Source organism: Pseudopodoces humilis, chromosome 2 (genome assembly GCF_049639895.1).
Source record: "Pseudopodoces humilis isolate 2021_Gansu_Grassland_sample_001 chromosome 2, ASM4963989v1, whole genome shotgun sequence".
Taxonomy (NCBI): Eukaryota; Metazoa; Chordata; class Aves; order Passeriformes; family Paridae; genus Pseudopodoces; species Pseudopodoces humilis.
The window spans coordinates 34,509,431-34,533,519 of NC_142201.1; the positions used below are offsets into that span (position 1 = coordinate 34,509,431).

The 24,089-nt window shown below is 37.1% G+C and overlaps 1 protein-coding gene across 4 annotated transcripts; it reads right to left on the reverse strand.

The window, feature by feature from the left end:
* Window positions 1-4,269: 4,269 nt before the first annotated feature.
* On the reverse strand, window positions 4,270-21,669 carry TNFSF13B (TNF superfamily member 13b). Of its 4 annotated transcripts, none has more exons than XM_088051430.1 (7): window positions 21,561-21,669; window positions 15,989-16,167; window positions 15,800-15,905; window positions 7,957-8,013; window positions 7,525-7,637; window positions 7,283-7,433; window positions 4,270-5,608 (listed from the first exon to the last, which is right to left on the reverse strand). In XM_088051430.1, exons 1-7 carry the CDS (start codon window positions 21,592-21,594, stop codon window positions 5,496-5,498), a joined length of 753 nt encoding a protein of 250 aa, XP_087907556.1. In that variant the 5' UTR covers window positions 21,595-21,669; the 3' UTR covers window positions 4,270-5,495. The 4 variants fall into 4 exon arrangements, with proteins under 4 accessions (XP_087907556.1, XP_087907555.1, XP_087907554.1 ...); XM_088051429.1 differs by having other exon boundaries at window positions 15,989-16,401; window positions 21,561-21,609; XM_088051428.1 differs by having other exon boundaries at window positions 15,989-16,401; window positions 21,502-21,608.
* Window positions 21,670-24,089: the final 2,420 nt, after the last annotated feature.

Below are 24,089 nucleotides of genomic sequence, written 5' to 3' on the forward strand. Positions count from 1 at the left end.
CCCTCCATGTATTCAAAGCATGCTCCTGCTAATTTCAGTTGCAGCTGTGTGTTTCAACACTTCTGCAAATAACACCACAAGGGCATCAGTCAGTCAGTCAGACAGAGAATGAGGAACACTCACTCAGTGACCACCTGCAAAAAATCTTGTTTAAGGAACTCTAAAGCAAAGGCTAGGGCAGTCTGGAAATTTTCAGACAAAACAGAGCTTTGTCAAAACCACAGTTTGTGGAGTGTTCTCCTTAAAATATTTCAGACTGAACAAACTGCTATGAAACTGAAAATTATGTCTGGGGGAACTTGGCTTAGACTTCCAAAAGGGCTGTTGGCTGATGAGCCAGGGAAATTGAAAGTGGAAATCTCCAGATTCAAAGGAGCTCATCAACACTCCTCCCTAGGCTGAGAAGCTTTGGAAAGCAAGTACCCTGAGCAGTGTGGGGAAGAAGAACTCACATACATGTCGTGCTACAAGATTTCCTGCAGCCATTGGAATAACTGACATTCATCAGGACTAGAGATAGGATCTGTAGATTGGCCAAAAAAAGTTTTTGTATAAATAGTTTAAAGTCAAAACTGAAACAACTCTAGCCTTAAAAGAAGGAAAAAAAAAAATCAACATTTGTAAAGTGGAAAGTAAACATGACTTTTCAGCCAGCTCTCACTGACAGAAAGGGAATGCAATTCTGATTTAAACAGGATACTGTAATTTCTCTTCTTGCATGTTCTGCCTCATTTACTACTTCCTTTCAACATTTTTGAAATATATTTGTGGCCTTCAGTTTAAAACACTTTCCATCGATATCCCATTTTCCACAGGATGAAGTATCTTCCTTCTATCCACTGAGTGAACTGGGGAGGGGGGCAGGAAAAATAAAAGTCAAAGAGAACTTGCAAGAGAGTGAATGAAGGTTATTACTTGGCCACATGGTTTGATTCAATTTACACTCTTAGGTTTGAGGTCATGCAGTACCTGATGACTACTAGCAGCTTGCTGTGCTTAACTGGAACCTGCCCTGCTCAGTACATTAATGTTTGCTGATCCTGTTGAAGCACACACTGAGGAACCTATGTTTCATTTGCACTCAGGAAATGAACATCCTTCCCTCCCCAGCAGGACCTTTTCTGACCCACCACTTTCAGTCCTTTCTCTGCCTCTGACAACTCCTGCTTTCTTATCAGAGATTCAGCCAGGGGAAAGGGATCATTTAAGAGGCCAGTATCTCATCCTGCTGAAAGGATCAACACTGAATTCAGACAATGTTGCTCAGGGGTTTATCAAAAAAAAGTGTTGGAAATCTGTGAACAACCTGCTGCAGTGGCTGACTGCACTCCCCATGGTGTGACTCTTCACTCACTTCCTGCTCAGATTTTGGCTAACACATGGCTCATGCTGTATGTTGTCCCCTGATGTATGCTGGGTCAGTGCTGTTCAGCCAAGGCAAAGGCAACATGTATGCTCGACACAGTGGCCAGAAAGGGCTCAAGGTCCTTATGCAGCCATTATCACCTGCAGCCATTGTCTTTGCCTGTTTGTCTGGCAATCTCTTCATAACCTGCTGACTCCTTGAGATGGTGCAGACCAAATGTCCAAGCTGGAAGGTGTCAGCTTACCCAAACAGTTTTTGAAGTGGCAAAACTGGCAGCAGCAGCAGCTGGGGTGCTGAGGCTTTCATGCTCCACAGTGTGATACCTGTGCCATGGCAGATGAGGAAGAGCAAGAGCTCTCCCCAGCAGCTATGTCCTGCTCATAGGTGCATGAGTTACTGTTTGTGAGCTGTGAATAAGAGAGCTTGTGAATTAGAAATCAACCAGTCAATCAATCAATCAAATCCCATCTAGGGTCTCTCCTGTTCCTGCCATCCAGCTCCAAGTCTAATTTGTTTTCCCCATCACTGCTGGGATCTATGTAACCTGCAAACTCCATGAGAGTCTTTCTGCATCAAATATTTAGCTTCCCTCTCCCCTGTATTTACATTAACTTCCTTTTCGCTGATGTTTGGACTGACCTGGAAAAACAAGCTTAGACCTTACTGATGTAATCCAGACACCAAACTGCTGGGAACATTTTCCTCTTCTTTTTGAAAGTTCCACAGAGATAGAATATGCTTAATATGAGAAAGCATAAAATATTCTTCAAAAGCATAGATCTTGTGAGAGTCCAGAAGAAAGAGAGGAAGGAAGAAAAATATTTTTAAAACAAAGCAAAACCCACATTACACACATTTCTTCTTTCAAAGCAAAATCTCTAGACCTTTCAAAAAAAAAAAAAAGTAGCCACATTTTTAAAATAAAATCTAAAGAACATATTTTTCCTAATCTCATCTTTAGAAGAGTAGAACTTTGAGGGCTAAAGATAGCCCAAGATAATTCAACCTAAGGACAACAAACCAGAGACAAAGAAACTGTCAGCTCCAGCAGTATAATCTTGGCAAAACTATGGGACCTCTGAAATGGAAGTCTTAAACTGGCAAATGCTGAACAATTTGAGAAACAGTCAGATATAGGAGAGTCACAAAATGAATATACTCTGTATGTTAGCAGGGTGTGTGACTGCACATTATATAAAAGAGATGAGATGCACATTACATACATTAAATTCAAAGCAGCTATGTATCTGTCAACTGCACATTATTAAAAAGGAAAGAATGACACAACTTCACACTTTCTGTTAAAATGCACTGGAAAGAAAAAGTCCCTTATGTTTGCCACACCGCTGCTTAACACCACATGAAAAAGAACCAGAGCACGCACATAGCTTGTTGCATTTGCAGAAACCTGTCTTAAATGCTATATATGCTTGATAAAAATGTGCAATATTGTATGAACCAACTAGATACTAATTACCACCCATCACACTTATTTAAATATCTCCCAAATGCAGAATGCTTCACTAACTCCCACTCACTGAAGTATATGTGTGATTGTGGTCTGGATACACTTTGCTACCTTCTGTACCACCAGCTTGCTGGCAGAATGACCAGGGATGAACTATTCTCCTTTTCTTTATGCTTTGATCAGAAAATGCTGATCTGTTAAAGCTCAGCTTTGTGCAGAAACAGGTTAATTTTGAGAAGACAAGTTTTCTTATGAGGCCAGTGAAAAAGCTAATCTGACAGCAACAAAATTGCTGGATTTGCCAGTAGAAATATCTGAACAGTCTGTCAACTTGCACTCTGCACACATGTGGGAGTTCTCGTGGTTCACAGAGACATGGTTCATGTATTTTGTGAAGAAACCTGAAGATCAGTTGCATCCTTCTAAGGGAGGGAACACCTTTGAAGATTTTTCTTTCAGAAGACAGAAGTTTTCTTCTAAGCCAAATCATGTGCCAGACCCTTTCCAAACTTCTGCACTTTGCACATTTGTCAGCAGCAGAAGGAAGGGATACAGCCAGGAAAATGGTCTAAGCTAAGCACACACAAGCCCACCAAAACCACTGGGGAAGCTTACACAAAATGTTAAATTTGCAAGTTTAGCTACCAAGTCTCTGGGAAAGCAACAGTAACAACATAATTTTTCCTATAATCAGACAATGCTAAAACCAATAAACTGATGAGAGATCCTGGGCATCATTAATGTATTTCAGTAATAACAGAAAACTTGCTACATGCTAATAGTTGTTTTACCTATATGAAGCATTATACCACCTTGGTTAAATGGAGTGCTCCTGTGTAGGATTTAAAATGACTTTTTGGCAAATTCAGCACATCAAAGTTTAATAATAATAATAATAAGGAAAAAAGCAGCTGCAGCTTCAACCCATAAATAAAGATATTTTAAAAATATTTTTAAAATGGAGGACTTAAAGATATTTTGAAAATGTAGTTAAGCTCATAAAAATCCCAGAAAAAAAATCCAATACACATATGCTTATTGCTGAAATGTCTTCCTGAAGGCTAGAGAGGATGAAATAATTGTTTCATTAGTTTATCATACTTTATAATTCTGAGCTCCAAATCTTTTATTTACTATCTATCACCATGAGAAATCAATCAAATCACAGTTCATAAAAACAGACAAGGAAACTGCAATATACAGAGCATCTTTTCTTTACTAAGTGAGCTTATATAATATAATTCTTTGGTCCTAAAAATATTTTCAAATGAAGAAAAATTCATTACTTGAGGTTTTACTTTTTTTCTATTCTAATAGCACTTCAATGCTTCTTTAAGATCAGGGGTAAAAGTACAATAGCTCCTTTGACCACAAAATATTTGGGATAAAAAAAAGCATAAATACTATCTACTGAACAAATCAGCCAGACAAAAGAAAAGGAAAAAGAATATCTGTTTATTCTTTCTACAGATCTGAATATTTTTGTAAAACAGAGCTAAGCACTATATTCAAAACTGCAGAAAAAGCCTCTGAGATACAAGTCGATTTTCTTAGCTGCATGGCTGGTTTCAGATCTATTGGATTTTTCTTTTTATTATGTTGCATAGAATGGATCATAGCAAGAAGTAAGGAAAATATAAAAAAATATGTATGAAGGAGTATTTCCATTGGATAAACTGCTCAAAAGCAGATAAAATTCTATGCCCAAATGCCCAAGGCCCATGTGTGTATACATACTTTCAAATATATACAGATATGTCTATATAGTGTATATATATATACACACATCTATATATGGCAGCAGAAATTATGGAGCCAGAATCCAATTCCAACCATGGTATTGTGTCTAATTGCACTGTGTTTCTTCCTGTGCCAGCCTTGTTTACACAGAAGTGTACACATATTCCTTGATGAGTAGCAGTGCTTTGAAGATTGAGCTGTTGAAGCATTTTACATATCCTCTTTCCAGTAAAATTAATTCTAATTAGCAAATAGATTTAGAATAGCTAATAGACTTTCGTAATTTATTCACTTCTTGTTCACAGGGAAGAAGCAAGACAGTGGCTACTATTCTTCATATTTGTTTTCATTATCCCAGACATTTAGAATTTTTCCTTCCCCAGTATCTTTGGGAAAAGAAAAAAACCCCAAATCTCAGAACCCACTTAACAATTTAATTTTGTGGTGAGGAATCTAATGTTTGATGTTTTTCCCCACACTTTATATATTAAATACTTTATTGATTAAACAATGCAAATATAAAATACACTTTTATTTTAGATTTCTTTTTCAATTGATAACAATTTGATAGTCTGTGTCCTGGTCATGCTGTTATTTTTGGTCAATTCCTTCTTTGATTTATCATATGGACAACAAATTGTTTCAAAGCCAAAATCTCATTGCTTTATAGTTGTTTTTTAGAGCCTCCCATTGTCTAAAATAAATTGGCTTTCTGGTAATCACATGGTGGTTTTATCACAAGCACATCTGGTATGTTTCCTGTTTTGGGTTTGCATATCAAAGCGAAGAAAATTCTTAGAAGCCTGTGGTGAATTGGGAGAGGCTGAATTGGCAGCTTTATTGCAATTCAATATTTTTTTCTGATGAAGGTATAGGCAGAGAAGAAAATGGCATTAAGCATAATAACAGAAATGAAGGGCTTCAGAGGAGTCTTACTGCACCAAAAAAAGTACCATCTCCATCCAAGGATATCTTAGCCCTTCTCCGTGGTATTGTAAGTTGAAGTTCATCACCTTCTTCTAATTTTGCAATGCCTGGCAAAAGATTTGGAATATTTTAAAATTAATATTTCAAATACACAGTTTTATAAAATGGTATTCAAAAAATCATCTTGCAAATGTAAGCATGGCTTGTTACTTATGAGTGCTTTGATCTTTAGGCACAATCTTAGAGGTTACAGCGTATCCAAAACTGGCCCTTAACATCCTCTCTGAGCACACTGCACTCAGCACGACACAGTTCACTTAAGCAAACACTGCAAAAATTTTGAAGAGTGGTGTGCCCGGGTTCCTCATGTTATGGTGATAAGACAGTCAAGGTCAACGCTGAGTATTACTGGCCCTAGACTACTCTATTCTACATGTCTGGGGGAGAGCTTGACCAGCCTAATGAAGTTACCACACATCAGCTGATCCACTGCGACTGCAGAGCACAAAAGTTTGCTTCCTGCCAGCCACACATCAGCTGATGTGATAACCAAGAGCACGTCACCTTCAAGCTGCAGCCTCTGAGCTGAGAACACATCTAACATCTGCTGTGACACACACTCATGAGAGAGAGCAGTCAGAAACATTTTTTTTCCAGGTGAAAACAGAATAGTGGGAATTTGGGAAGCAGGAATCGTGGAGTGGCAAAATAGAGATCCTAGCTAGGAAAGGGAAGGAGTAATACAAGGGTAAAATTACAATATAGATTAAATTGAAGGTGGTTATGTTGTGAGAATGTGTGACTGAAGGGGCAAAAAATTAAAGAAAACGTTTGGACAGCCTCAATTGCCAGGACAAAGTAGTTAGTTAGGTAGGTAGGTAGTTAGTTAGTTAGCTAGTTAGTTAGCTAGTTGGAATTTATTTTTATTTGGAGAAAAATTAGCTTCCTGCCACATCCCATCTGTTTAACGCCATTACTTGCCGACAGTCAATTCCATCCCTCAATGTCACTCACTTCCTCATAAGGCATTGAAAAAAAATCTTGCTGGAAAATAACCAAAGATAAAACCCTCAAATTCACCATTAAGTTGGGAAGACAGACAGATAAGAAATTATATATGGGCTTTTATAGGCCTTGATACTAATTCCTTAAATGCTACTGCAGGAATTAACATATATATTCATCATCGAGCCTGCTGGACTTGCATTAAATATTTTAATTGGTCTTTCTTGTGGTGTTTCTAATTTGTGCAGTCACAAAGAGCACCGTATAGGAATTAACTGCTTTCCATCAAACCAAAGCCTAAAAATGCAGTAGCCTTTATAAGGAGTAGAAATATCACATTAAGGTATGCAAGTATTGGATGGCTAAAATCCATACATGACATTTCAAAGAAGAATATAGCTCTTTAATATTTTCTTGGGATAACTAAATGTAGAATTCAACTCCTAACTTAAACTGAGTTCTTCAATAAGGATGGTTGGTACTACTCTTGCCTGCCTCAGGCATCTAACTGAAAGCACCAAAATGTCTAACCACATTACAGAGTCAGTGGAGAGAGCAAAATTGTTCAGGTCACCAAGCTGGATGCATGATCTCCAATTGCTGATACTTTATATAAAGCTGTGTTTTCTGGAAGTATTCTGTAATTTTTCAGTTAGCCAGATCCATGAATGCAGACCCTGCTCCTTATGACTGCTACAATGCAACTGCCCAGCAGTACAGATTCTATTCTATACAGCTTATTTGCAAAGAAAGAAAAGGAAAATGCAGATATTTACCAGCAGTATAGCAAGAATTATTTGGATAAGACTGTGGCATATTTTGGATGCAGCGAAACAATGTCACCAAGCTGAGATCATCACCAAACACATGAGCCTTCTTTCTCTGTATTAGGTGTCCCATAGCAAATGTGGTATCTGTATATAAAACCTACAGAAAGAGGAGGTGTAAACTTTATTTTATAGAGGCATTAAAAAGTCCTTACAAAAGTCAGGTGCTGAAGTGAATTGAGCTTTCTCACCTGGCCATATATGAAAAAATAACCAGTTTCTTTGATCACTATTTTATTTCCTTGTTCTTCCAGAGCTGTTCCGCGTTTAAAGCTCAGGAGCCAAGGGACAATGCTTGAATCATCTAAAAGAAAACGTAATTTTGGGTGATTGGAAAGGTTATTTCCTTAGTTTTCACCTGCCAAAAATTAACAAAGCTGACTTGTAGACAGAACTTCCAGACTCATTAGGTGGATTTCCCCACTGAAAGGATATTTTTAAGAGCCATCCAGATAGAGGGACCTTCCAGATTCAGGGACCTCCTTGTTTTTTGATTTTTGTTGTTGTTGTTTTATTTTTAAATCTGCTGTTAGAACTCAGTTAATGCTTTGAAGTTAGGTTGAATTTGTTGAAAGAGTTATCCCATGGAACAGTTAACTATAAATCATGGCACATATTCTTACCTTTCTGCTGGATATCACTTTTGCTGTCAGCAATCAGTTGCAAGCAGGCCTGCAGCACTGCAAAGTGAAAGCATTTTGAAATCAAAGAAACATAAATCATTAATAGAATAAACTTATGAAACTACTTTAAGAAAAAGAAAAGGACATGAAAGAAATCACTCAGTCTCATCACTTATTTTAAAACAGAACACACTGGTTTTGACACAGATCTTATCATGTGCGCAAAATGAAAATTCCTGTCACAAAACATACTAGATGACTTTCAGAGATCATGCAGATAAGTAGGAGGCCTCAGGTAGCAGCACAAGTACCCTGCTTGTTTTAATATCTGGTCCTAATATAATTATGTAGCAGTAAGTCAAATGAGTTAGAAATCATCAGGTCAATTAGCCTAGTTAATTTTCTAAGCAAAAGCTTGAAAAAAGCCCCAACCCAGCTAGCTACGATAGATAGACTTTCCAACTATGTTTGCTGTATTATTTAGAGAAATCACTTTATTTTTATAGTTGCTGTGAAATATTAGCCATATATTATATCCTAATAAATTCTCAAAGTCCATATATATATATGTATGTATATTATATATATATATATGTACTTTCAATATGTTTTCAGTTACCTACCCTCAATCAACCAATACTGAGACTAAGAGGGAAAACAGAGAGATGAGTCTTAGCAAATTAATGCACACATAACAAATAGCTTGGTTTCTGTCAAAAAGTGTTGCTCTAAACTGTAGAGAATGGTGGCACTAATGAAAAATTAGGTATTTCTTCAAAGAAAAATACTATAGAATGTTAAAATATAGATTTGCAAGTGAAACAAAGATATTGTAAAAAAAGTCCTAAGGATAAGTGTCAGGCAACCGGATAAACGGAACAAAGAATAGCTGCATTTTCTTGGAGCAGATTTTAATCAAAACATCTGGTTCTCATTCCACTTTGAAGGATGGAAAACTGAGTATTAATATTTACTGCACATGACAGAGACCAAATGAATTTATTAAGAGTCAAGAGAAGAAAATTCTGCCACGGATTGCTCCATTTTGTTTAGCACTTCTCAGACAAGATTTGACCACACAGATTTGGCTATAATGAGGAATGCCATGGATATGTGGGATCCTGTTTCTGCAACTGTCAGTGGTACCCACCTGTGTCCAGAAGCAAAAACCTCTTGCTGCACAGCTGGTAGCAGGAGGATTTGGGTGGAAAGCAATCTCTTTCTGTTTCTAAGTCTCCTTATTAAGGGGTCCTTCTTGAAAACAGCAGCAGAGGGCTGGATGCTCACCAGCACTCAGCAGTGCCAAATGGCAGCACACAAGGATTCAAGAGCACATCTGGGAACGCTCCTGTGCCAGAATGACCACACAACCTGCAAGCCCTATTTATGGTAGTAGGAATGCTACTATCCAAACTCCTGTCTCTTACACTGAAACGTGTCCTTGAGTCCCATCAGTACACATCAATAATGTGCTACAATCTATAAATTTTTCAAACCAAGAATTTAAAGGCATCTGAATTATCTACCTTCTTGTAAGAAATAAAAAAGAACTCAAGGCAAGGCAAAATTAAAAAAGGTATTATACTTCATACATTTTTCACACTTGTGAGAAAAAGAGTTTTCTGGAAAATAAACTTCCAAATCAAATTAAAATGTGGTTTTATGGAGACACACAACACAGCACATCAGGCAATTAATTTCACAAGGTATTAATTCTTATTTTGAACAAAATGCCTTTCTAGTGAATGGATTTTGCTAATTCCCTAGTATTTCAGTAAGCCCTAAAACAAAATTTTAATTCCTGCTTTTAAAAGAACTCCCTAGTGTGGCCACCAGATTTTTCACGAATCAAATGAGAGGATTTGTGATGATTCCCACTAATCAGCTGCTACCCAGCTGGGTACCAGTGAGTAGTGTCTACAAGCAGTGACAGCTATGGCTACTTTAACAACTCTTGTTAAACTCGCTCTGCAAACTTGGTGGGCATTCTATAAACTACCCTAATTCTCAGTTTTCAAGTCTGGATTTCTGTTTCAGCTGGTAGCAGCCCTGAAATTCTAGTCAGCATTGATGAGAACTGCTGACAGTAATTAAAAGCTGTAAGATCAGTACAGCTTGAGAACATCTCCATCTTTTTTAAAAAAACATACCAACTCTACTTTATTCTACAGACACCAGATTTGCATTTAATCTCTAAAAACAACCAAATCCATCTCTTTTCTTTTAAGAAATGAAGATAGGAACAAGCCTCCACCAAATATAGTAAGCTTGTTTTTAGAGAAAATGCATGCAACAGTGCCCTTCATGACAACAGAAATTAGCACAGTGGCCATTTTGCCTAAAACTATGAAAGACAATCTCTAAAAAAGTGCTTGAAGGATTAAACAATGTTCTTCAAAAATATGTTCAGAAGCCAAAGCTGACACGTAACTATTTCCAGTATATACAAGTACTTTGACTTTAGTGGAACTACTTACATGCCTAAAATTAACTAATTAATTGAAACAAATTCCAAGTAAACACTACTGCTATTAAGGAGAAGATTTGGACATACAAAAAACATTTTCTGAGTAAATTAACAGGAATTTTCAGTAAAAAGTAAATGTTGTTAAGAAATGCTAGCAATTCTATTCCAAGTACCCTAATCTTACCTTAAGTACAATAAGAAAAGTATATGTGTCACAAAATACATGTTGGATAGTTGCTATTGAACATCTTTCAGCCCAGTGTATATCAAACCTGAGAAACATCTTTATGGTCTAAAGGATTTTTGATTAATAATGAAAGAAAAATACAGGATTAATGAAATACATCTTGAAAATGTGGAAAAAAAATATCTAGACTGAGTGTGACCATGAGATCCGTCTGTATATGAGTGTATCTAGAATGATAACGCTTGTCCCATCCACTTGTGAGCTCATGTAATAGCTTTGCTTTGACAAACATTCTTTTTTCCCCACTGATTTTAATTGCTCTGCAGGCTGTGGGTTGGCAGAACTTAATTTCAGAGACTGTCTTATTCCATGAACAGAAGACTCAATTCTGAAGATGTTAGTCAGTCCAGATGCCTTTATAAACCACAGCCAGCACATGAAATGATGCATTCTCTAATGGTTGAGCAATGTAGTCAGAATTTAAAAAAAACCTACTATCTTTTGCTGAAAGACAGCAATTCAGATTTCTGCATACCTCCATGATTTAAGACCTTAAATCAAAATAATTATATTAATTTAATTAAATTTATTTAAATTAAAATAAATTAAAATAAAATATTCCCTCAGATGCAAACTTTATAATTTAAATTGCATAATAATTTTAGTATTTTGCAATCTCATTTAATGATCCATCCAAACAGCATTTCAAGTTTAATATTTTTAAGCTCATGTATAAAATTTAAAGTTTTAGTATCTGAGGCCTGAGACATCTGTGCCAATTTTTGCTGAAATAAAACATAGGAAAAACCCTAACCTTGCAAAAAAAAAACCCAAAAAACACCAGACCTGCTTATTTAGGTTCCTTTTTTCTGTCTAGATCTCTTTGTAAGCTTCCCAAAGCACATTTAAACACCAGACAATTTAATTTATGACAAGCATTTTCTTGAACCATTTGCAGCTCTTCTTACCTTAACTTCTTGATTTCTCATCACAAGAGATCTTATTCTATTTTTTGCTTGTGCATTTTTATAAACTGGTTTTCATGACCTCTACCACAGCAGAAACTAGGGCAACTGGTTAATTTGTTGCTTTTTAATAGAGTTGTCTTTACGTGCCATTAATATGGATTCAATCAGTCCCTGCATTAAAATGCCTTGATCATAGTTGCACATATGACTAAGATCTAATAAACATCTTCAAAGAATTAGTAGCATTATTTTGACCTTCACAGAATTGCAATAATGTTACATTTAGAAAAACAAAGGAATTGTTTACAAGGAATTAAGACTTCTATTATACAATAAGAAGCACAATATTGGTTTTAAAACTTAGAGCCTATTTGATGTATTCTTAACTGTACAGTGTTCTTCATAAAACACAGCACTGGTTTATTCACTTATTCATTCAGTGAAATTCTTCATGTAAAACTGCAGGAATTGCATAAAGTAGTTTTCTATCATTTTGCATGGAAGGGTCTATTTGCTTTTGAGTTAGACCGTTGCCACCAGAAACAAATAAGGTAAACATATCTTTTCAAGAAGTAGGCCTTCCTTTTTCCTTTTTAATTTGATTTTAAGTTTTATTTTATATTTGACCTCTTTAAACAATAAAATATGAAGAATTGTGAATATTTGGTAATGGAATTTTATATGTGGCATTTGTTTAGGCTAGTAAAAAAAGCTTACATCTCAATTCAAAGATCACTAAAGTCAATTACCACTTGTAAAACCTCTTGCTATCCCTCTGTCAGAGGGATAGATATCTAAAGCAAGAACACACAGAGTCAAAACACTTCCTACCAACAAATGTACCAATTTTCCAGTACAGCAATTTTATCAAGAGCAATGGCAAAATCCTCACACCATGCTCAGAAGGCAATAGTTACTTCCCATGGACACAACAGATATTGGAATAGAACCTGAGAATTGCTAGTAAAAAAGCAATTGCCAAGTCACATGCCAGGTTACCCTGCCTCACTGATTTGTGGAATTACATAGAATAGCTCCTCAGCTCCTTCACACATGCTAGGAGCTGGGTAACCTCAATACACCAAAGTAAATGTAGTCCATGGGGGCTCCAGTCTGATCCCAGTAGGTCACCTGCATTTGCATTTACAGAAGTCCTAATTCTCACCTCCCTACGTCACTGGTGTCAGAGTCCCACAATAATGATCAGAATGAGGCACTGAGGGAGTGTGAAAATGAAACCTGCCATTTGTACTTTGGCTTAGGCAATACAATATAAATCTTTCTCCTAGACTCAAGTGCACATGCAGATTAGGAAGAAACACACAGGCAATGCAATCAATAATTGTGAATAGAATATAAAATTAAGGAGAGGTCTTTTGTTGTGCACCGATTTTCCTCCACAGATGAAATTTGTAAAGAGAAAGATAAAAAGAACAAATGAATCTGTTGTAACGTGTCCTGATATGACATTTGCCAGAAGCATACATTTCAAAATCACCTATTACCTCCTACTCATTGCATCAGGAACTCTGGTTCTGACTGCTAACTGTGCAGCTTTACTTGGAATTGATGCTCGAAACACTCCTCTTCAGCCTACCCAAGCTGGAAATTTTTGCAAGACACAAAATGTGTGACTACTGATGACTAATAGTTTTATGCATTAGCACAGACAAATGAGTATACCATAAAAAAAGAAACATTGTGTTAAATCTACTTCCATTCAACTGACCTTTCAATTAAAATGCTAATTTTTGGCCACTGATATGCATTAAAATGGAAATTCAGTATGTTTAAGAAAGGCTGTGCTGGGTCTAAAAAAAGAATGATGGGGCATCCATTCCCAAATTTAATGATTAAAGTCTTAAAAACCCCAGAACTGAACAATAACTTTATTTATAAAAAATATATTAGCTCTATATTTTACTTCTGCTCTGTTGAAGCACAAGAGAAGCAATTAGATACCAGTGATGTTTCCAAATATTAACTAAGGAATTGATCCATATAAAAGTAAAAATGGTGGGTCAACAATTAATTATGAAATCGGACTCTACTTTGAGACACCGCTGAAGCAAACAGAAGTAGGACAAGAACAGGCACCTCACTCAATACCCTGATTTAGCTGCCATTATAACAGAATGAGTGCCACACATCTGCAGGACAATTTGGAGACTGATGGGATTCTGGTACCTAGATATGAATGTCAAAAGATCAAAATGCAGGGCCTGTAATTCTGTGTACATGACCAATAGTAGACTGGATTCAGCACCATGAACAACACCATGTTCTTCTTTAACTCACTCTGCTAAAACAAAATTTAACACTGACTAGTGGGTTCATGGTCATCAGTGAAATGTGATCTGAGAAAATATGTTACTGAACTCTGAAAAGCTAAATCTTTTGTAATTAGAGCAGACAGAAAGCTAATTCTAACAGACAACCTTTGATACATATGCAAGATTTGAAATTAATTTTTTTTCTTTTTTATATACAAAAATATGAGGTTCATGTTAGAAAATATTTTTGTAATAGGTCAACTTATGTAGCATTTCCCTTTAAAATGAATGTTTATATTCTATGTTTTCTGTCATCCATCCTAAACAACTTTAAAGCCAGCTGCACCTTAAAAACTGTTTACAGAAACAAGTAGCTTAATTGAAATTTTACGTGTTAGAGGTACACAGGTGTAATCAAAGGTGGCTACATGATGAGAAGAATCTCAAGTCTACTCAGAAGCACAGCTGAGGAGCCCCAAACCCTGCTTGCCTCAAATAGCAGTAAGACTAAAGATGAAAGCCTACTGTGAAGGAAACTGCACAGTATTGATGCTCTAACATTCATTTAAAAAAAGACATATTATTTTTTACAATATTTGTACTTCAGATCACTTGTTTTTATTTGGGAGTTCCTAGGGTGGGGAGAGGGCAGGGGAGCTCTGTGGTTTCTGTAATAGGAAACAGGCTACAAGAAATGCAATTTAAGCAATCATGACCTCAGTCCTGTTTGCGAAATCTTTCTTAGCCAATATCTTGAATCAAAGACTACTAATGAAATAAGAATAAATCTCTTATAGACTTGTGGATTTTAAGTGATGTCCTAAATTAATGGGTTTTTTTTGAATATTGGAAGTAGAGTGATTATACTCTAGAATTTTAATTTCATTTAGCTTACTGAAGCTCAAGTGAAATACATTTCACATTAGTTGCTCACTGAGAAAGACATTTTATGCAAAACTTCATTTAGTATTTACCTATAATTTAGTCCATTTCAACTTCTCTAAATAGTTTAAGATACCATTTAAAATAATATAAAAGTATACATAAGAAGAGTGAACTGATTTAACTACTCAGGAATATTTTTAGTTATTCAGTGCAATTAGAGTATGTGCGCAAACTGGTATAATAGAATTATGCATTTCATCTTATAAGGCCTCATTGTGTTTGGAAAAAGAAACAAATGTAGGCATTTTGTCCCAAAAGAAACAAATATATCCCATTAATATGTCAATCCTACACATCTGAGGTCTTTTATGGAGCACAGTCTTCAGTGTTCTTTGCAGAACCTTTGAAAAAGGAGAACCATGACCAAAAAAAATCTTACTGGAGAGACATTCCTTTATTAATTTTACTATTTATTGATATGTTTTAAAGTAGAACTGATGCTAAACTTCTGAGTTCCTTGTAGTCTGCCTCCTTTGTCAGGTACAAGCCAGCCTTTCTTTTTGAAAGCTCCTATTTCCCTAAAGTTCTCATTACTTCCCTCTGTTCCCCAGAATAGTGAATTGGTATTTTTATTAATAGATTTCCATCCCTACTTTGATCATAGAGAATTGAACAGTTAAAAATCTGAATGATTTGAAGTTGCCTTTTCCAACTCTAAGACATCATGCAGATTTGGAATCTAACACTCAAAGCTTAACCTGCAGATAGCATAAATATTTGGCATCTTAAACAGTATGTCCCTGCTCATGGCAGGATGGTTGGACTACATGGCCTTGAAAGGTCCCTTCAAACCCAAAAAATTCTTTGATTCAGTATTCTGCCCTTTAAGAGAATATGCCTATCATTAACACTATTCATCCACCAATAATTCTGAAAACAAGAATGGGCTCCAGGAGCACGGATCAACTGACACGAGAAGGAAAACATGAATCAAACACTCCTGCTTTTCTCTATACAGTATCCAACTGCAGCATCCCAACCCACTTCATCAGCTGGTATTTACCTTTTTCTTCTGTGTTGGCGACAGACCGCCTGCCCCTGTTTCTAATCCCGTTCCAGATTTCCTTTTGGAAGCTCTCAGCTGGGCCAGTACCAGCAAGCCTGCTCTCCTAACAAGGAGAAGCAACACTCAGTGAAAGCAGCTCCACATTTGACCATGCCCTGCAAGTCAAAACCCACCCCTCCATCTTACCTGCCTGGAGCCAGCTGCAGACGCTTGCAGGAAGGAAGAAACAGGGGTACCTGCTTTATTTTCACCGCGGGACACAAGTGGCTGGTCTAGCGGAGACCTTGCCTGGGCGCTGTAGATCAGCTCGCTGCGCAGAGCTTCTAGTTCTGTTTTCAGGGTGATAACATGGTAAAGAGACACTGCTGCAAGACAAGAGGACAGGAGCATTGCAAGCCACAGGAATGTGACAGAAAAAAGTCCCGTGGCGCCTGAAACAGCACCAGGGGGGGCAGAGGGAGAGGAGGCGGTATCCTTCTGTTGGATGACGTGCACACAGTCCACGGATTTCATCGCTGCTCTTTCCTTACTAAAGCCAGAGGGAGAGTTCAGCTGTCCCCTTCCGAGGTGCAATCCATGTTACCAGTTGCTCTCTGAAACTAAGGGCATCCAGAATAAGTGAACAAAACGCCCAGACCATTTCCTGTCATATGAAGCTGTTGATAGCACCATTAAACTTATTGTACAGAGTGAACATCTAAGATTCTGTCTTCCCTTTGTTTTCACCTCTCTGTGCTGCATTTTGAAAATGAATACTTTCTCATGAGCTACCTTCCTCCTTTCACTTTCCACTAGTTATTCATGTGGCAGCTTGCTATAGCCATTTCCCATTATTTTTAAATTTAGGCACAGCCAGCACCACCGGTAACTTTGAGCCTTATCTAGAAGTGCAGAAACTGTGCAAAGTTTCCTGGCAGCATTTCATCCACTGCTGCTTAAAAGATACACACGTATGACAGGCATGTGCCTCTGTGCATGTGAAGGCATACAGATGTACTCTCTACATACATTATATCACCTATATTAACATGTTTATATTCATATCTAAAGTGCCAATATGCCTACAGAGGAGACAAATTATTACATAAATTTTTTGTCCTTTCCTTAAAACGGTAATGAAAAACATTCCCAGGTATGAGTCACAAATTACAGGCTTCTCAGTTGTATGAAGATGCAAATTGTGCAGTTCAATTCATCAAATTAACTTGAAAAAGGATGGCATTTTATTAAACTTTTCTAATAAATACAGTCTCTCTATAGAATTTAAGAACCTGCATTAATGCAAAAGGGAATGCAAAGAAGCAGGGAGAGGAAATTTGGTGGGGTGGAACTAGAAAAGGTGAAATCTAGGGGATGGAAAAGAGTAAGAGAGGAAGAAATAAGAACAGGGTGAAAGGACAATTATTTATGTTGAGAATTTAAAATTAAACACAACCCAAAACTTTAAACAAGCATGCTGACACATTCACGTGAATCCTGAGTGTCTGGTTTAAGGTAAGGTTTTTAAGATTTTATTAGTCTTTTCATCTTAAAACTCCATATTAGGAATTTCTGTCTTCTCTGCAACATCAAGGCTACCTAGATATCCCACATATGTTCATGTGATTTTTTTACTATCTTCTCAAACAAAATTCAGCTTTTACCCCTTTGTTAAAAGTTCCGTCAGTCTGGGACAGAAGAAAAAAGATAAACAGTATCACAATTATGGCTAAAATCAATGGGTCAACCCCTCTTACCATGTAAGTAAACTTTATCTTTGCAAAAGAGAAAACTTTTACAGGTCAGTCCAAACACTGTGTAATAAATCCTGATGACAACACCTACCAGAGTAGTTCAGATCAATTAATTCTGTTGGGAAGGAGAAGGAAGAAGGAACAACAGTATAGTAACAACTTCTGTAGCCTCTCCCTCTTCTGTTTCTTAAGGGTACAAGAAATTTAGTGTGATTATGAGCTTTACCATCTTCCGTTGTGATGCAAGGCACTCTTTATTTTGCCACCTCTATCAACCACACACATCCTGCACAGTACAGTAAATCTATTCCTAAATGCAAAGGAAAAAAAATACACCCTGTATCTTGTGCCTAGAAGCCACATACACACTGTGAGACATCAGTGTGGGCTGGAAAAAATAGAATACCATACCATTTCTGTTCCCATTTTAAAGGCTAAGTTAAGCTGCAAATGGGGCTGCATTTTGAAGTTAATTTAAGATGAACTAATGTAAGGTTTTTTAACAGAATAAGCATTTATTGGAACTAAGAAGACATGCCTTCAAGTATCCCTAGATATCAGAACATTACCAGCCTAGTACTGGCTGTTCCAAAACTAAAAAATAATGTGACAGCTGGAAAAGAAGTGCTATTTTAGAAAATGAAACCGAGTGAGAGAATGAAAGTTATAACCAGCTATCCAGGAATACCAAGAAACTATTGGCCAGAGGTCTCTGCAGTGATTAATGTATCAGAAAATAATAGACTGGTATATAAATAGCAGTGCTCTAGCCATTTCTAGAGAAAATAGGCTGTTCCCAGCCTCCATAGCCTCTTTAAATGGGGTCATTATTTGGGCTGACAATTGTGGTGACATAGAGGACTTCTGTAAGACATCTGGCTCCATCTTGCTTATAATTCTGATCAACGAGAATTTCAAATGGGAGAGGAGGAAAATCACAACAGCCCACACATGGGAAATTGTTAATTAAAAAAAAAAATATATATAATATATATATATATATATAATATATATACATATATTACATATATACAAAATTTGTAGCTAAGCATCAAAAGGATCTCTCTGTTGGCAACCTTGTGTTGCTCTGTAGATTTATAAGCAGTTTTGTGGTTTGAACGAAAATGTAACTTCAGACAACTTTTGTGATGACAAAATTGGTGGAACAATAACTAATGATAATATGAGATCAATCATGAAAACCAGTATGAATTACCTAGAAATATACTTAGTCAAACAACTTCTAATATAATCAAATGGAGCCTTAGTTAACTGCAGATGGCTAATTGCATCAAAGTAAATAACAGAAATTACTTCCAAAAAACGCCCAAAAATCACCAAACCCAAAAAAAGGCCCCAAACCAAACAAAAACCCCATGTTAATGCAGAGCCTAGAACCTGGACTCAGTGCCTCAATGCTTGACACTATGTCCTGTCATAATGTACTCTCCTTATGATTCCTCTTGTTGGCAGAGGTGCAAAGCGGTCCTTAGCCTGCTCAAAGCACAGTCAGTAAGGCTGGCACATGCTGTTTCTGCTGTGCTTTAGCGTGACTAAAGAGGACTCAGGAGTGCTCAGATCAGCCTCCCACCAGCAGACATGGGAAGGTGATGATTTCAGCTGAACACAAGCTCTCAGTGGAATATTCTTGTTGAAATAGAGGCATACTATTTGGATATATATGCTGGGGGGAAATAGCATCATGCTTTTATATTAACAAACCTACTTGCATGTAGCTAAGACTGACAAAACTGAACTGTGAAAAAGGTCAAAAGTCCAAAATGAATATAAGAGAATTATAATATAAGAAGTAATCTCAGAAATGGTATTCAGGTTTTGGTTAGCAGCCTGCTTCCACTGGACAGCTTTCCTGAAAATCCCTTTGTAAACTTTTGTAGCATATCAACAATTGTGGACTCAAGACACACATGCAGTCAGAAAACCTTAGGGGCCACCTCGAGACCAGTTCAAAGCAGCATTTTCCAAACTACTTCTACAAAAGAAAAGGTCATTGCACTAAACTGCATAAGCCTAGTCTTGGCCATCTAACTCTGCAAACAAATATGAATAAACCCTTAAAATAAAGGTACTCTGAAATTATGTTCTGAATTTGCATGCACAGTACATGATCCTTGCATACACATAGTGTCTCCTTAACCCAAAGGATGAGCTATGTTGAACACTCAGATTAACAGACTAAAAAACTTTTTAATTTAGCCACGATAAAAAATTAAGAAATCCCTTGGCTAATCTAAGAATTCTAATTAACCAAGTCCTTCACTTCCAGGAAAAAGAGCAAACATTTAAATTTAAATGTTTAAATAAAATTCAAAATAAGAAATAAATGAAGACCAAACCCCAACACACTACCACTGAAGACTCTTAAAAGTGAGAATGTTTCACTACAAGACAGGAAAATGGGTTCCTGAACAAAATGAAGGCTGGTTAAAACTTCCAAGGTGTTATAGCAGAAACAAGCCCTGTAATTTTATGCAGGTAATTAATTTTTTTCATTTCTGTTATGCAGAGTATCAGATTAAATGATCAAGATGAGTCCTGCTAATCCGAGAATTTATAAAAGATCAACATTACATCTGTGGGGAACCAAGGCAGCGATAGCAACCAATCATACAGGAAATTTGTGGTTTAACCAGAAACTGAATTCTTGATTTCCTGAAATCCAGTTAAGTACTTTAACCACAAAAGCATCTTCTTTGTGAGGGAGGAAAAACCCATCATGAAGTTCAATGCACAAAAGAGAAGCAGTTGATATGTCTGTGAAGGCTTGGGTAAAAACCTAATTTACTGAAGAAACATGAAAGTTTGCTTAAAAATAAATGTTCTGTTTTTAAAAATGGAGTTGTGCAGATGTTGCAACCCAGAGATCCAGGCAAGTGTTTCGAAAGCCACACTAAAAGTACGCCTCCAGTGGCAAGGGTCCAGCTTCACATACTTCTGAAGCAGCCACAAAATGGTCCCTGCGGTTATTACAAGAAAGAGACCACGACATCTCGCCTTACCACACAAGACAGTGCAGAACAGATAGAGGAGCGCAGAAAAAGCAGAGGTTCCATTCTGAAATTTTACAGTTAATTTCGAGCCCTTTCTGAAGATGGACAAAATAAGAGGACTGTTTTGGAGATCAGAATAAATCCTGTATTATAGTTTTCTGCTAATAAAGAGATCCGTATTAAGAATATTCACAGATACCCCTCTGAAACAGTGCACATTCCCTTCAGGAGCACTTAAATAGTTCTTTCAGCCATTAACTGCAACTTCCACAGTAGCAAATCCAGGCAAGTTCTGCCTCACAAATGGATCCAAAAAGTACTCTTATTTCTGGATACTCCACTCCTGTAGCTGTATATCTTATAATTTTAACTTCTAGGAAGCTGTTGAATACCTTGCAAGTAAAGGATGCAAGTTAACTGTTATACAAACAGTTAAAGCCTTATTTGATAAATTACCTTGTTATACCTTGTTTGAATTTTGTTATATTGATAAATTACCTTTTAGGAAAACAAAAAATTCTATGAGATTTTTCTGAGGCAAAATCTTTTCCCCTTTCCTCAACATTTCAAAATTGCCAAGGATAACACAAAGGTCTCTGCACATTTTATGTATGCCATCCCTGTTTTATTCCCTGTAATATTTTATTTCTCTAGATATCTAGACAATTTGGGTCCAAATGCATACCACACAAACCTATATGGAACTTGCAGCCACTGTCACTTTTTAAAAAATTATTATTACTGTGCTTTCAAAGAGAAAATGAACTGACATAGAAAGGAAAAGCAATTATTATAGGTGTCATTCAAAATATGCAGCAGAACCAGCTAGAAAATAATTTAAAAAACATATAAAATACAAAAAGACAGCCCAGGATTTATATACTACAGCAGCTTAATGCCAGCCTCCTCCCCTTTCCCCCCCTCCCTCCATGATGTTACAGCAATTGCTTCTTACTGCCCAGGGAAACAGGAGCTCTGTCACACAGCTGAAGCCCACTTCTCTTACAGTCTCACCGGCTTTGCTATCCAGCAACACGGAGAACTGCATTTCTCCACTTCTTTGACACTATGCAACCTAATTTTGCACAGATGGGCTAAAAATGCTTTTGTATGGTAACAAGATAAACACGGAGCCATGGCCCTTCACGTGGGAGTGGCCGCTCTGCTGCTGCTACAGTCTGGAGACCTTCAAGAGAGGGCACAGGACAAGGATTCAAGTATTTTCAAACCATAATGTAATTTCCTCATAGCTGTATTTGTTACACTGTCCCTGAGTCTTAGAGGAGAGACAGGAAAGGGTTCTCTGCCTGACCTTTCCCTTTGAATTTTTGTAAATAATTAGCCCACACTAGAGGTTAAGTGTAATTCGAACCAGCTGTAGAACTTCCTTTCTTTCTGTCTTCAAGGAGCACAACCCGTTCCTTAGTTACTTGGTCAAACTTGCGGCAACGTCTCTCTGAACTTGGTATGTGAACATACTTACATTTCTGTCAACCACCTTGCAGCTTTGCATTATTCAGCTCATTGCTTCAGATTATTAAATATGTATCTCCAGTTGAGAGAGAAACCATGTTTCTTTTACAGTAAAACCAAGTCTGCTCTTAAGCTGCACTGCCTTTCCGAGAAAGAAAAATTGCTGTTTTTCCAAAACATACAAGAGTTATTCTGCCCCCATCCAAGCTGAAGCATAACAAATTAATCACATCAATGTTTTCAAAACAAATCCAGAACATAATCAGTGTATCTTCCTTATCTACTTACAGGGACAGAACTCGTTCCAAAATCTAAAATGAAGACCCTGAATAGGGTCCAACAAGAGATTTAAAGCTCAGGCATGTTCAATATCTTTGGGGCAAATAATTTTTGCTAAGCCAATAGTTCAGCATTTTCTCAAAACCTTATCTGTCTATATTTGATCTTTTTAACAGACAGCAAGTCTTTGGTCTAGGTTTCATTTCATAGAGTCATAGAACAGACTGGGTTGGAAGGGACCATAAACATTGTCTTGTCCCAACACCTCTGTCGTGGCCAGGGACATCCTCCCCTAGATCAAGTTGCCAAGACCTTCATGCAGACTGGCCTTGAACACTTCCAGGGATGGGCCATCCACAACTTCTCTGGGCAACCTGCCACAGTGCCTCACCACCTTTACAGCAAAGAACTCCCTCCAAATATCTAATCTATACCTCCACTCTTTCAATTTGAAGCCTTTCCCTCTTGTCTTGTAAACTACATAAAACTACATGACCTTGTAAAAAGTCTCTCCATCTATCTTGTAGCCTCCCTGAGGTACTGTAAAGCTGCAATTAGGTCACCCCAAAACCTTTTATTTTCTGGGCTGGACAAGCCCAATTCTCTTAGCTTTTTCTCATAGAAGAAGTGCTGCACCCATCTAATCAGATTGGTGGCCCTCCTCTAGACTTCCTCCAACAGCTCAATGCCCTTCCTGTGCTGAAGAATCAAGAGCTGGATTCAGGGTTCCAGCTGGGGTCTCAGCAGAGCAGAGCAGAGGGGCAGAATCCCCTCCCTGGCCCTGCTGCCCACACTGCTTTGGATGCAGCCCAGGACATGTTTGGCTTTCTGGGCTGTGGGTGCTCATAGCTGGATCATGTCCAGCCTCTCATCCATCAGCACCACCAAGTCCTTCTCAGCAAGGCTGCTCCAGTATTAGTTTAGATGTTCATATGCTCTTATGAATGTTTACTATACTTTAATCAGTACTCGCAAATTCAGAGAAAAATTCAAATACAGTGTTTTGCCTGGTATGAAGGCCTATACCCACCTACTAAGCAAATGAGTATAACATCATGAGACATTCCAAGACACAGTTTGTGTTGCACTTTGTAGCCCAGCTGCTTATTAATTTTCAAGTAAGAAAAAGCAAATGCAAGACTTGTGTTCTCCAGAACAGCACCACGCAAGTAAATTTTAGTGACATAGTTCACAAGACAGTAACCTGCTTCTCATGCAGGGCAATATTCACATAAAGTACCCAAATCTGAAATTGTTCCTGTACTGTCATTTCTTCCTTTACAAAAATTATTTTTTTTCATTCCAAATTAATAGGTATCTTGAACATAGTGTCCAAATGTACCACACCTACACCCCACACCCACGGCCCTGTTTCCTAGGTACTGGGTTAAAAATGAACTATAAGCCTTGCAGTAATTCAGGAGAGGACACATATTTTGCAGCTTTAGAAAAGACAGCAGTAAGCCCTTATTTTCTGGGTATTTCATATTAACCATGCCAAATGGGAGCAGAGGTGATATAAGCTTAGTAATACAATTCTCTGTAAGAAAATAGAAATTGCTTCAGTCTGAGTATCCCACTCCAAGTATGAATTAACTAGTTAAATTAAATTGTAAAATAATAATAAATTATATAATAAATTAATAAATTAATCAAATAGTATGAATGAACTATAATTCTGAGTGGCATTATAGGATTTAAAATTGACATTTACAATACTGACAGCATAGATGGCAAAAAAGCATAGTCAGAAACACTTCAAAATACTTTCTAATGGACATAGTATTTATA